At 36.3% G+C, this 12,978-nt stretch overlaps 2 protein-coding genes across 2 annotated transcripts in view; both read right to left on the bottom strand.

Moving 5' to 3' along the window:
- Positions 1-317: 317 nt before the first annotated feature.
- Positions 318-9,021, bottom strand: LOC135207524 (luciferin sulfotransferase-like). Its single transcript, XM_064239347.1, is given in 8 exon segments — positions 318-1,520; positions 1,628-1,771; positions 2,043-2,177; positions 2,573-2,699; positions 3,007-3,187; positions 4,154-4,253; positions 5,656-5,866; positions 8,774-9,021. Coding segments are annotated over 7 exon segments (1,008 nt in total). The 5' UTR covers positions 8,774-9,021; the 3' UTR covers positions 318-1,410.
- Positions 9,022-10,755: 1,734 nt separating this feature from the next.
- The window catches only part of LOC135207439 (rotatin-like), a 31,661-nt gene continuing 29,438 nt past the window's right edge, over positions 10,756-12,978 (bottom strand). Inside the window, exons 35-36 of the mRNA XM_064239164.1 lie at positions 12,702-12,825; positions 10,756-11,113 (exon numbers count right to left, since the gene is read on the bottom strand). Coding sequence (XP_064095234.1) covers positions 10,893-11,113; positions 12,702-12,825 — 345 coding nt within the window. The 3' untranslated portion in view covers positions 10,756-10,892. The remainder of the gene's footprint in view (positions 11,114-12,701; positions 12,826-12,978) is intronic.

Consider the following 12,978-nt stretch of genomic DNA (forward strand, 5'->3'; position numbering starts at 1 on the left):
TCGTTCAAAAAGAATGTCAAGAAAACGTTCCCGTGACGGAATGAACATGGAAGTGGCAGCATTCACCGTGACCTGAGGCACATTCTAATGTCAAACTTTCGGCTCCTATAATTCTATTATGACCCCAGTCTGCCCCCTGGGACCATCGTGCAAACAAAATTGTTTAAAATTCAAGTATGCACGAGAATGGCGAGATGTCAATCTGACAAACTGTAGCCATAGTTCTTTTGGAAGTTGGAACTTTCAATATTTTCACGCATATTCCCATGTAATGAAAGTATGAATAAAGCGCGCTGGTACATGAATGAAAAGCCTAGAAAAAAGTATTTTTTAATGTTTCCAAATTTATAAATCGTATATATACACATATATATTACTAAGCACTGAATGAAGTTTAAATGAATAATTTAGGTAAGTATTATATACAATTTTAGTAATTGAAGGATAGGAAAAATACCGCTGCGCTCCTGGACCCATCACCTGGCGATTAATAGTTTCTCGTTGAAAACTCAGAAAAGCATAAGCTTGATGACAAAATAATGTTACCCCCGGGGAAGGTGTTCAGCCTCTGGCAGACAAGACTGGGGTATCTTCCACCTCCCAAAATGGATGTTGTTGTGGACACTAGATGGACAGAACGAGATTCGAACTCTTCCCAGGAAGAGGCTAAAATTGCCTCAGTTAACTGTGCTAGCTTACATTCCCATTCAAGTAGGTGTTTCCACCTAAGAAGCAGGTCTAGATAACTCAGAGCAACTACCGGTCTCCATACACATAGCATAGCCTAATTTTGCCTGCAAAAGGGCACACTGTTATATAGTCACTAACTGCAGTCTATCCTCCAGCCTGCCGACCAGGCCACATCTCTGCAACAGTGCAACTTCCTCATTTGAAGACTTCCCAATCCACTTGCGCAATGGATTTAAACATTTTTGTTGTCAAACACCTATGAAAGTTCACGTCAATCCTTTCTATGGTGGTAGGCTACATTTATAGCATATGAAATACCTTACTTATGCCTACTCATACACTTTGCAAACCGGGGAAACTTCTGTGGTATCCAAGATCAGTTACATTTGGTACGTGGAATTACATTTACCGCTACATCTCTCAAGTAGCATCCCCAAGGTCATTTTTTTACGATTTTTCTCTGTTTCCATTCCCATCACCATGAGCTTTATTTTAATTACATTGATTCATTTAGTCCTTCTCATTGCACTTTTCATCATTAGAAAAATGCACTACAAATATACGATGTAGAAGTATACGCTAAATGCACACGATAATTAAGTCGTACTGTAATCCTATATTCATATAAAAAGATAATTGCTTTATCATGCTGTGTTCATGTGAAACAAAAAATCAATCCATATTTTAAACCATATTTTAAATCATCTAATTATCTGTTCCTCAGACCCAGTTGAATTCCTTCTCCAGTCCACAGCCCTTATCCTTCGTCCATTTGGCGAATCTCTCTGTCATTTCCGCGTCAAAGTAATCTCGCCATCCCCCAGACTTACCTGGGAAGCAAAAATAAAATTAAAAATATTAATAGTAGTGATAATAATAATGGCTGTATATTGTCAAAAACCTATGCTCATGGAAAGTATGATTATCAGTCACGTACCTTTTCTTATAAAGCCACCTTCAGTTACGTCTAATAGTCCTATAGCAGCATCATTGATACAGTTTACGGCCGGGTTATTTTTCATCGAGTCTATATGCAGGTGAGATGACAGTTTCTCAAGCTGCTCACACGTTATCTCCTTTCCTAAATGAAAAAGAAAAAAATCTAACTCCACCGATAACACGTAATTAATCACACAAGGTTAATCTACCGTACAGTAATAACACCCTCCATGTAAGAGTTAGCTCAACTTTGGTGGACCAATCCCTTATATATATAATATAATTATCCTTTCGACCTGTTTCTCATTAGGCAAAATATAACCGTAAATGTGATACAACAAAAATTGTATAGAGCCTGAAAATCTGACATAACATATGAACAACATTAAAACCTAAGGATATATATAGCTTACCCAAAAACCTGGCAACCTTCTTTATGACTGATGAGAGATCAGCTTTCAGTTGTTCGTAAGTTATGAACAGGAGATTAGGATGCTGGCGCCTCTCCCAGGCTTCTCTTATGTGGCTCCAGAACGGCGACCACATAACTGGTGACCAGGAAGAAGAAAAATTAAGAGTTAAATTGTTTCTAAAAGGTTAAATCATTGCTGCATACGGAATCATTACAGTTGTAAAAGAAAACAATCGATATTTTGTCCTTTTCGTTCTAAAAATAACATGACTTCAATTATTTTACTACCAGTTTTCAATTAAAGAGAGATGAGTGTGTATTTAACCTATATACTTTCCCGAAAGTAAATATGATCATGCCAAAAATGTTTTCATGCATAAGCTAACGTGACGGGATAATCAATGAACAAAACTTAGTGGCCTAGACCAAATGAAAGCACGGGTCTGAACCACAAAAGAGAGAGAGAGAGAGAGAGAGAGAGAGAGAGAGAGAGAGAGAGAGAGAGAGAGAGAGTCACCATTTTCATCTAACCTTGCTCATTCACGAAGAAGTCGAAGAATTTCTTGAAGTCCCCTCGATAGCCATGCGTCGCCCACATTCGATGATGGTGGTAATATGACACGACCACATCTCGTGGATCTCTTGCTACGTAAACAACCTGCAATGTTGAACAGTTGTTATTTCAGCTAACAAAGGATTTTCTCATTACTAATTCTATTAATGATAATTTCTAATAAATGTAGATAGTTGTACGATACAGGCAAAGAAAGTATGTGAAAGCAAAAATTTTTCATTCAGCAACACTTATCTGTATTCTCACATGGGCCTACAATTCTTGACTAATTTGCTCAGTATGAAATGACAATTATGTAACAGCTTTTATAACTGTCAGATTATGAAGAAACTCTACGACCTTGTAATTTTACTATATTTATTAAGAAAGTAACAACTGCAGACATGTTTACTTTGCAAGTATCTAGTAGGCTCGGAGGAAGGAGTGAAAACGGCATGTGAGTCTTAATTGTCCTCGGGCTAGACGCATTAGCCGCTGCCGCCAAGTAGTGACCAGGCTCAGGCGGAGGAAAGGTCAATTTTTCGCAAATTCCGGGCATCTTGAATACCCCAGGGTCAAGCACGTGGTCTGCCCTGGAAGTAAATTAACGGGAATAATTTCGTCAAAAAGGGAGCGAATTCGGTATCAGCACTTCGCAGAATGTAACCCTAACTACAATATTTATTAATTAGACGCAAAAATAAATCAATTTGACAAAAACTTTTGACAAACAGTTATTAAAAGATTTAATGGATCACCTGAAGAAAAGCGACCCCAACACACACTGGGGTTGCTTTTCTTCAGGTGGAAAATATTGGGGTCGCTTTTCTTCAGGTGAGGAATTAACAGGGGTTACAGTAAGGCCGTGGCGAAACGGCGCTTCGCGCCTTATCCGCATATTTAAAAATTCTTGGCAAGCTTGGTATGTTCTGGCAAGAGGTAATGTTGCGCTGCGCGTGCTAGCCACAGGGGTTACAGTAGGTTTGATTATTTTTGTACTGAAATTGCAAGACAATATGCTTTTAATTAACTATTGATTGTGTCTAAATTTGTTTTTAACAAATGCTTAATGAAGTAGTTTTTAATGAATATATATCTATATTTTTTCTCCTTTTTTCTATAATATTATGAACTAAAGTGGGTTACCTGAAGATTAGACACACCAAGCAGGGGTCGTTTATCTTCAGGTGGAAAATATTGGGGTCGCTTTTCTTCAGGAGGAAAATATTGTGGTCGATTTTCTTCAGGAGAGGTATTAGGGGTCGCTAATCTTCAGGTGATCCGATTAAATACTATGAGAATACTAAACATACATAAGTTATTCTCTGCTCCACTTCAAAAAAAAAAAAATATGACAAACATTAAAGATGTATCTTGATATTTTGACGTTTTATATTTTGTATCGATAACGGAACATCTCTACTCAATGAAAAGGAGTTTTTATATTTTCTCAAGAATGCAGGTTTCGCTATTTTGAGGAACTTACATAAAAGAACAATGAGAGAAGCTAAAGCAGGCAATGTCAAAATTGGCTTGTTTAGTATTTTGAACACCAAAACTTACTCTAGAATGGAAATCTCGAATCCAGTTCGACTTTGGCTCCTTCGTAATCGAATTCATGCATCAAAAGCCACACCATTTCTTCAGTCCATGTAGTACCTGGGCAAACGGAACTGTATTAATTTTTTTTTATAAAGACCGTATAGACAATGCGTAAGTATCTCTAAATGGAAAAGGAAGTTCTAAGCCCAATAATAAATCAAGTGGCATTAATTTTACCACATACGATAGAAACAAAATACAAGTTTTCCTAAGGTTTGTCTCGCCCATTATCATCAAATAACTCAAGATACTTTTCTCTCTCCTGTCTTTCGCTAATTTTACATTAATTTGGCAACATTATTTCCTTGATTCTAACTTAATTCTGTTTGAACACTAGTTTAATATAGTTTTGCCTAAGTGCCCAATCATGCCTGCGTTACCGATAAGATATCTTTGAGAGCTCTGATAAGATGTAATTTTGAAACAGAGTTGAGAAGAGGTTCAGCTAGCTCACCTTGAAAAAATATATCGATATGAAAATCAACAATCAACTACTAGTCCTTTTTATCGTAGTTTTTTTCACTGAGAACAAACAGTGTTTCGTTGAAAAGGAAAACTAGTTCTGACCACTTACTACCGCCGACCACAAAAGCCTTTCAGAAGACTCCCACTAACTACGATGTACCACAATGCCTCTGCCTGTAGGCAACTATACTCTCTTTTTTTCTTTCTTTTTTTTCTGTGGTGGTCGCGCATGGCAACACTGCGTCCCGTGCTTAAATAGTTACGTTATGTCTAAATTTTAGGTAAATAAAAGGATATCTGGGTGTACATTTGCAACTGAAAGTGTTTTAATAATTTACTGTATGCGAATTACATCGATAATATTCGAAATGGGATATTATTTAAAGCCCTGGACGCAGTGTTACCATGCGCAAACACCACAGGCGGATGGACAGATGAAAAAAAAAAAGTACAGGCAGTCAGGCATGTCTTTTAGTATGCTTGTAAGAATGACCAAATGGAGGATACTAGAATGTTATGCCCTTCAAGGGCGAGGATGTTGCGAAAGATGTTTTGTAAAACAAAGCAAAATTGTGATAGTATACAAGACTACCTACTTGCGTGACGCAACGGGCTGTTTATATTGTGAAAAAAAGTGTTGTTACGAGTTCAAATTACGTATTCCAAGAAACCACGCATAATTCTCTATACAATCTTAATGAATCTAACATCCTATACAAAACAAAGTTACGATAAGGAAAAGGGCCACCTAATTTCTAGACGCATAGAACGATTTGTCGCTGTGAACAAAATTGTCTTCATGAATTAAACTAAATTGTTTATATAAAGAAACCACGCATAATTTTAGTATTTCGTAATAACGTCATCGAAGTATTTGCTTGTGGTTTAAAGGCTACAACCGAAAACTTTCTACACTTTCAAACCGGACAGAACTGACTCACTGGAAAAATTATAATTAGAATTAAAGATGCAAATGTCGAGATTATAAACTTACCACACTTCGGATAGCTGGCCACAAAAACGTCCGTTTTCTTCACGGAGAAAGTGTATATAGGCTCCGCGTAATCACGGTAGATGCCTTGGAAGAAGTATCCTGTGGGCTGGACTCGAACTGCACCGGACAAGTATCCAGTGAATTCCTTCTTGATCAGGTCATTTTCTTCCTCCGTTGGCGTTTCCAACGTGTAGGGGAATTTCTCAGTCATCTGGGGAATAAAGGAGGAAAGGGGTGAATAAATGCCCAGGCAGCGTAACAAAACTGTCTATGAGCTATGATCTATCTGCTTATGTCACAACCCAAGCGCCTAAGAGGATGTGGACAATTATGCTCCTTTCAAAAGAGCTTGGTATGTATAGGGGGATTGTGTAACACTGTTTATTGCTAGTGTTTGTTCATTTAATAACAAAAGTTCTCTCATTGACATTTATTATTATTATTATCATTATTATTATTGCTCTATTTATGAACTTGTCAATACACATAGTATACAGGAAAACCAAAGTAGAAACTGTAAATTATTATAAAACTCCATTAACTGTAAATAATCAAAATAAACACTTCCACGGAACCAGTCGAGACCGTCACGATAACACGCAATTATAACATCTGAAAAAGAAAGCACAACTGCTTCGAGTTTAGTACTAAATAAAACCCAACATTTCGCGTGTCTACCTCTCCCTTTCGATGGCCATACACTGAATTCACAGGACGTCAATAATGAATGTTCCCCTTTCTCTTAAGACTGGCAAACAGGAAATGATCATTTAAGCCCCTATAACGTTGTTTCTACCGTTTAATCCAGTTCATGACTATGCGTTGGCTAGGCTGTGTGATATTCGTGCTTCAGAAATTTGATGTAGATGTGAGGAAAGACATATACACACTATAAGTATACATTCTTGACTTCATCAGTTAAGGGCCAATTCTAGAGCCTCATGGGACCATTATAATTATTTTCATAAACAATTTAGGGTTTGCGTTTTATAACTCGTAGGCTACATAATATTATCCCCTCTAATGCACTCGCCGGTCTAGCGCTAAATAAATACTAAAGTTATTTCTGAAACCTTTATTATTACTGTCGTACTAAATAAGTGTCTTTAATCTTAAGAAAAGTTTCATAATAAGTGTCTTAAATCTTAAGTAAAGTTTCATAACATGTATTCTACGTTATAAAACATAGTATCTGATAATAATACTTTAATATTTCGTGTGATTTACAATGGCAAGATGGTGTCAACTAATAATACACCAGTGGTTTCATAACATTTCTGTAAGGTTAGACATAGGCCTAGTACTTTTCTATACCAAGCATATCTATACAAGTATTAGTTTGTCAACGAAACTTTTAACTCCCAAACAAACAAATCTCCAATGACCCGGATCACAGTTGCTAAATCTATTAACTTAACAATCACATTTCACCCAAGGCCAAAGCTCTCAAGTAATCGTGGCTGTTCCTTATCTGACACCGTTTTCTTTTAACAGATACTGTTTTATGACAACGGTCAGGTGTTGGTTAGTTTATTCGCTTAAATATTTATCAATAAGTTTGTTACACAATACAGGTACTGTATATATATATATATATATATATATATATATATATATATATATATATATATATATATATATATAGAGAGAGAGAGAGAGCGAGAGAGGAGAGGTGCGGTTGAGGGAGGAGATGAGAGAGACGAGAGAGGAGAGAGAGAGAGAGAGAGAGGAGCATGCGTCTACGGTAGTACCCATATTGTGTAACAAAGTTACATAAGCCACAAGGAGACCGAATTAAGCGAATAAACTTGACCAACGCCTGCTCGTTGTCATAAAAAAGCGTCATTCAAAAGACAAATAAAAGTAAATATATAAACTCAATCATCAATTTAGTTTAAAAATAAAACTGCAACTACCGTGTTGACCTCGCTAAGAATATTTTGTATTCTGTAACAGCATCAATAATATCGCCGGGAAGACAGTGCCATTGTTTGTTGTAGTAGATTAGCTTAAGTCTGCAGTATTGCCGGCAAGAGCTCTCTGGTTCTTGAGCAGCCTATAAGGACGATGTCACAATTTATTCAGAGCGTTGAACAAGTACTACGTACGGGAAATGAAAACCTCTGATATTTTGTCGAGTGTTCGTGTAGATGAATCTCTCTCTCTCTCTCTCTCACACACACACACATACACACACACACATGATGTACTACACACAATGATGTACTACACACAATGATGTACTACACACATGTGTGAGAGAGAGAGAGAGAGAGAGAGAGAGAGAGAGAGAGAGAGAGAGAGAGAGAGAGAGAGAGAGAGAGAGAGAGAGAGATTAATTTACACGAACACTTGGCAAAATATTCTTAGACCCCATGAATAGGCAAATGTAAGCGACACACATGATCTTGCAATTCTTAAGTCTAGTGAATCCCTTGGTAAGTGATAAGAAAGTAGATAAATACTGAGTCAGTCAGCTCAAAAAAGCAAGTAAGACCACTCGCTCTTGGCAAGAAATAGATCGAAGGTTAATAACCTCAGTGTACTAAATCATTTGACTAAAAGGTTTGCGTCACGAAAGACAATTTATCTTATTTCTAGATTTACAGCACAAAAAAAAAAAAAAAAAAAAAAATTTTTTTAATCTTTCGCTATATATTTAACGTTGTACTAACACTACTGAAAACTCACATTGACTAGAGATACCCGTAAACGGAGAGTAAACTCTTTTAAAAGAAAGCGAAAACTAGACTTGTGGCCAACTCACTTTGTATTATAGATGTTCAAACCCCATCTTATTTCTCGAGTTTACCGAAATAAAAGAAAAAAGTTACGTATTCGCGAAGTTTAGGCATTATACGTTGTATAACACAACTGATTGATCCTTCACTCTAGATGATAGTGAAAGGACAGTGATTTTTTCAAGTGAAAGCGATAAACAGATCTATAACAACTTCACTATAGATAATATTCTTTAAAATTAATCCCAGCAAGGCACAACTAACCACAAAAATAGTATGAGTTTATATATTAAGCTGAACAAGGGCCTACTACTAGATTATAAAAGATCAATACGGTTCATCAAAGGAAGCCGAACAATGCAATGACCACAACTTACGGTTGATGAAAAGCGCGCTTGGTATCCAAGACACACTACACACGGCCTGAAGTCGCCTACTGCAGGAAGGAAATCGTCTACACTCGAAGTCTCAGTAACGACTGAAGTCGAAGTCGAACTAAACTGTAGTGGTGGTTGGTTGAACTATAACGACCAATCGCCAACCCCTTCATTTTCTTCTGATCACCTGTTAGCAACAGCACTAGGGAAGTTGCCAGCTCGGTCCTCTCGCTCGCTGGTCGCTCATCGTCGTAGCTACGAGCGGATTGAACGCCCAAGGTCATCGCGACAAAAGATGTAAATCGTTATCCTCTTATCATTCTGTTAAGGTTTTATTGTTTATTCCTACTTCGGGAATTCCTTCGTCTTCGGGAATTCCTTCCTTGGTCTATTATGTGAACTTTTGAAGAGTTTTCTTACTGCAATCGACACATTTCAATTATTTACTCTTTACAAATTCCTAAATTTAAATATGCAGTTATTAGAAAATTTCTTCCACTTGATATGAACTGAATAAAAGGATTCTCTCTCTCTTTCTCTCTCTCTCTCTCTCTGTGCGTGTGACTGATAATTATAATCATTCAACAAAAATAATTTACAACTACAGTAAATGTATAACCATATATGAAAAATTAATACGCAATACTATATAATTTACTTAGTAACAGTTGTTAGAATATAAAATTTAAGCCAAAGGCCACACGCAGATACCTATGAGGTCATTCAGTGCTGAATATGAACGGAGGTAGTGTAAAAGGAATGAAAGGGGATTTTAGATAAAAGGGCCGAAGGGACGCTGCAAAGAACCTTAATTAATACCTACAGTACACTGTGTGAGGTGCACTGTCAGCACTCTTCTCATATGGGAAATTTACAATAACTGAAATGTCGGTTGAGACGAACTAAAAGCCACACAGGGTTATTCTATAGTAATTATATCAGCAGTTTCAAATCGTCAAATAAATATGAATTTATTCAATAGTTATAAATTACAACATACAAATAAAATGGCTCTATCTGATGAACTGAATAAAGGATAATATCAAAACCGGTGAGCGCAGAATATAACATCAAATTGCTGCCGTACTTAAAAGTCATCTCCTTTGATATAACTAATGATATGTAAGTAATCGCAGCATCCTCTCCTAAAAACATGCAAAAGTGATAATTAATATATTTACCTTGGTTTTCTGGAGAAAAGGCATTCTCCAGTTCCTAACTAGGCTTCATACTCATAGTCAAGATCCTAGAGGATATTGTATTGGTTGTAGGTAAACACTATTTCCTCATATATCTGGATAAATAGGCATTTGTAACGGGAATTAAGTCAATGGACTTATAAGAAATTAAAAACTTAAATATTGAACAGCATAGAACAAATATAACAAAATAGTAATGTACCATATTAAAAATACATACAGCACAATATTTCGTGATCATGCTCTCTCTCTCTCTCTCTTAAAACTATGATACAATATATTATTAAATATTATTAAACTTAAATGCAATGAAACATCACCAAAATAAACTACTTCAAAAGATAAAATATTCATGATACAGTATTGTCCTTCAATGTAATGAAAAATATGCTCTAAACTACGCTACACAATATTTAAATGTGCACAGACTCTCAAAGCTAAGTAATATAGTATCTAATTGTACTGACATTCTTCACCTTTGTTCCCGATAAATACTACAGCAGATGACAACGAAAAGCACAAGATACAACAGGATGGAAGGAATTGAAATTAAATGTAGGCATCGTGATAAGTGTTAAATGTATATAGATCGACTGATGACGGACCAACATGGTCATCTGCTTCGGAAGATCTTGGAACAACAAATCATAAGGGGCCCTCCCACTTCAGAATCTGCGATGATGTCAAGGAAAAATTGTTTCCTTCTCAGCACCTGAATAGTCTATCTCTTTCAAAGTACGTAATAACATAGAAATTGTATCTGGTGATAATGAAACTTCAATATATATGCAGAAAATATATTTTATTTGTACATATAAATAATGTATTTTACAAACATACAGGTACTACCAAGTTTATTTAAAACAGGGAAGTACACAAGGATTGATATGAGTAAAAATAATCTACAGTATTCACAAAAGTTATCCCTTCAAAATCTTGAGCACAGTCTCACACAGATGAGCATGTTTATGATGCGTCTCAACTAAATATTTAAGTTCGGGTTGGAAGGGAAAACGTTTAAGGATAGCCTGGCCTCTCTTGTTGTTTGCAACTAAAGACCAAATGATCACCAATGCAAGCTCCAACACGGCTTCATTCTCATGCTGTCCAACTAAAGATAAGATATCGTTCACAAAATCCTCTGAAATTTAAAAGGTAAATTTAAACTCTTATGAAAAATAATCTTATTGCAGATAAACAAGAGAAATATTTTTCAAATTGGTTATTATGCATACAAACTATTGCCTTTGATTTCCAATGTCTGTTACTCCAACTCTTGGTTATCTTGTCTCCATGAACAGCATAACCTTCCAGTTTAAAGAAGGGAATAACAGCAAAGGGGTGAAACATGCTCCTCCTTGGTTCCTTCATTGAGCAGCTATTGTTAAAATGTCAGGGATGATGGGAACTGCAAGGCCAATGACCTAATCCTAAAAGATTGTTAAGACATATACTACTGCTTCATGTCCCAAGAGGAGGTTGTGGTGTTCTTTACTAGCCATTCAGGGGGTCCTTCTTCTGTCTTGTCTGATTGGTGGAGGCACCAATCATCACAGGGAAGTTGGTGAAATGAAGATCTAGGAATGTGACTCGCAGAACATCCATGTATTGGTGAAGAGAAGGTAATGTCTGCTAGTAGCTAAAATCCATACCTCATAAGCTTGAATTTTTGTTAATGGGTTTTATGCATAAAAAATTAGATAGAAATAAATATGAAATATAACTAGTATAAAATTTTTAAAGCTAAGGGTGTATCTACACTGTAGAAAACATGTCATAAATACATAATTGCAACTTATTGCACACACACACATCACAAACAGGTTGATTACAAGTCAGAGACTTATTGCTAGTCCTCAATAGTGCTCCACATGATCATCCAGTACGTGCCTTCATTCTCCACCTACAGTCAGACTTGTTTTCAACCTATTTGTGATATGTAAACAAGAAGTTGCCAACAAGTGTTACTTAAATTTTTTACTACAGTGTGAGCACCCTAAGGTGTGCTAAACTTACCCAACAAGGTGTAACCAAAGAATGTTTAAGATTCATTACGAGAGTATGGAAAGTGCTGGTGCAAAATTTGATATCAAGAAGCTGGGAAAACACAGAGATCTCAAAGATGAGATGATTTAGACATGTGAAGAGAAAGGATGAGGAACAAATGGTCAAAAAATACAAAACAGCAGTTGTGGAAACAGCAGGCTAAAGACATGTACGATGACCCAAGAAATTATGGAGAAAGAGGATGATGAAGGCCTGCACTAAACCGGAAAAGCTGACATATGGCCAGAAAACAAACTGACATTGTAATGGGGAAACCAAGGGAACCTATGATGAAATAATGGGGAAAGAATAAGTAAGACTATAATCAGTTATGAGTGTCCAAGAAGAGGCTTTCTGAAAGCAGGTTACATGAGAAGTAAGGTTCTTACCTTCATGAAAGTGGTAGTCACAGGGTATGGTTACATGCACCCTGCTGCCAACCAGCAAACAGATGATATTCCTTCACATTCTGTTTTGGGATTGAGTTTCTAAGATTTGAAGACTCTCAAATGCAGCTGTTGTATAAATGATGGGTTTGTGCAACAAAGAACTCTTTAAACAATGCAAACATTTTCCCCTTAGGCATAAAATGACATGCTCCTGAGAGAGACAGTTCTGTTTTTTATCAAGTAAAAAATATACTGAGTAGTAAGAGCAAAAATATATCCTACTAATGAGCTTACCTGAACCAAGAATACATCGTGCTGCATGATGGTTTTGAGACATATTAGCAAGAGCAGTCAAAGCATCCTTCTGCAAGGAAATATATTGAAGCAGCCCATGGAAAGTATTAACCCATCTGTTAAACTAGAGAAAAAAATTACTTTAGTTAATATGCATTCACTCCCTACACTATGCTTGGGTAAAATATGGAGCTAAATTTTACTTTAATCATTAAAAAGCACAACTACAGCAAAGTTACCAAATTCTAATATGGGTTTTTAGAAACCGATGTTGTAA

This window comes from Macrobrachium nipponense, chromosome 32 (genome assembly GCF_015104395.2).
Source record: "Macrobrachium nipponense isolate FS-2020 chromosome 32, ASM1510439v2, whole genome shotgun sequence".
Lineage (NCBI taxonomy): Eukaryota > Metazoa > Arthropoda > Malacostraca > Decapoda > Palaemonidae > Macrobrachium > Macrobrachium nipponense.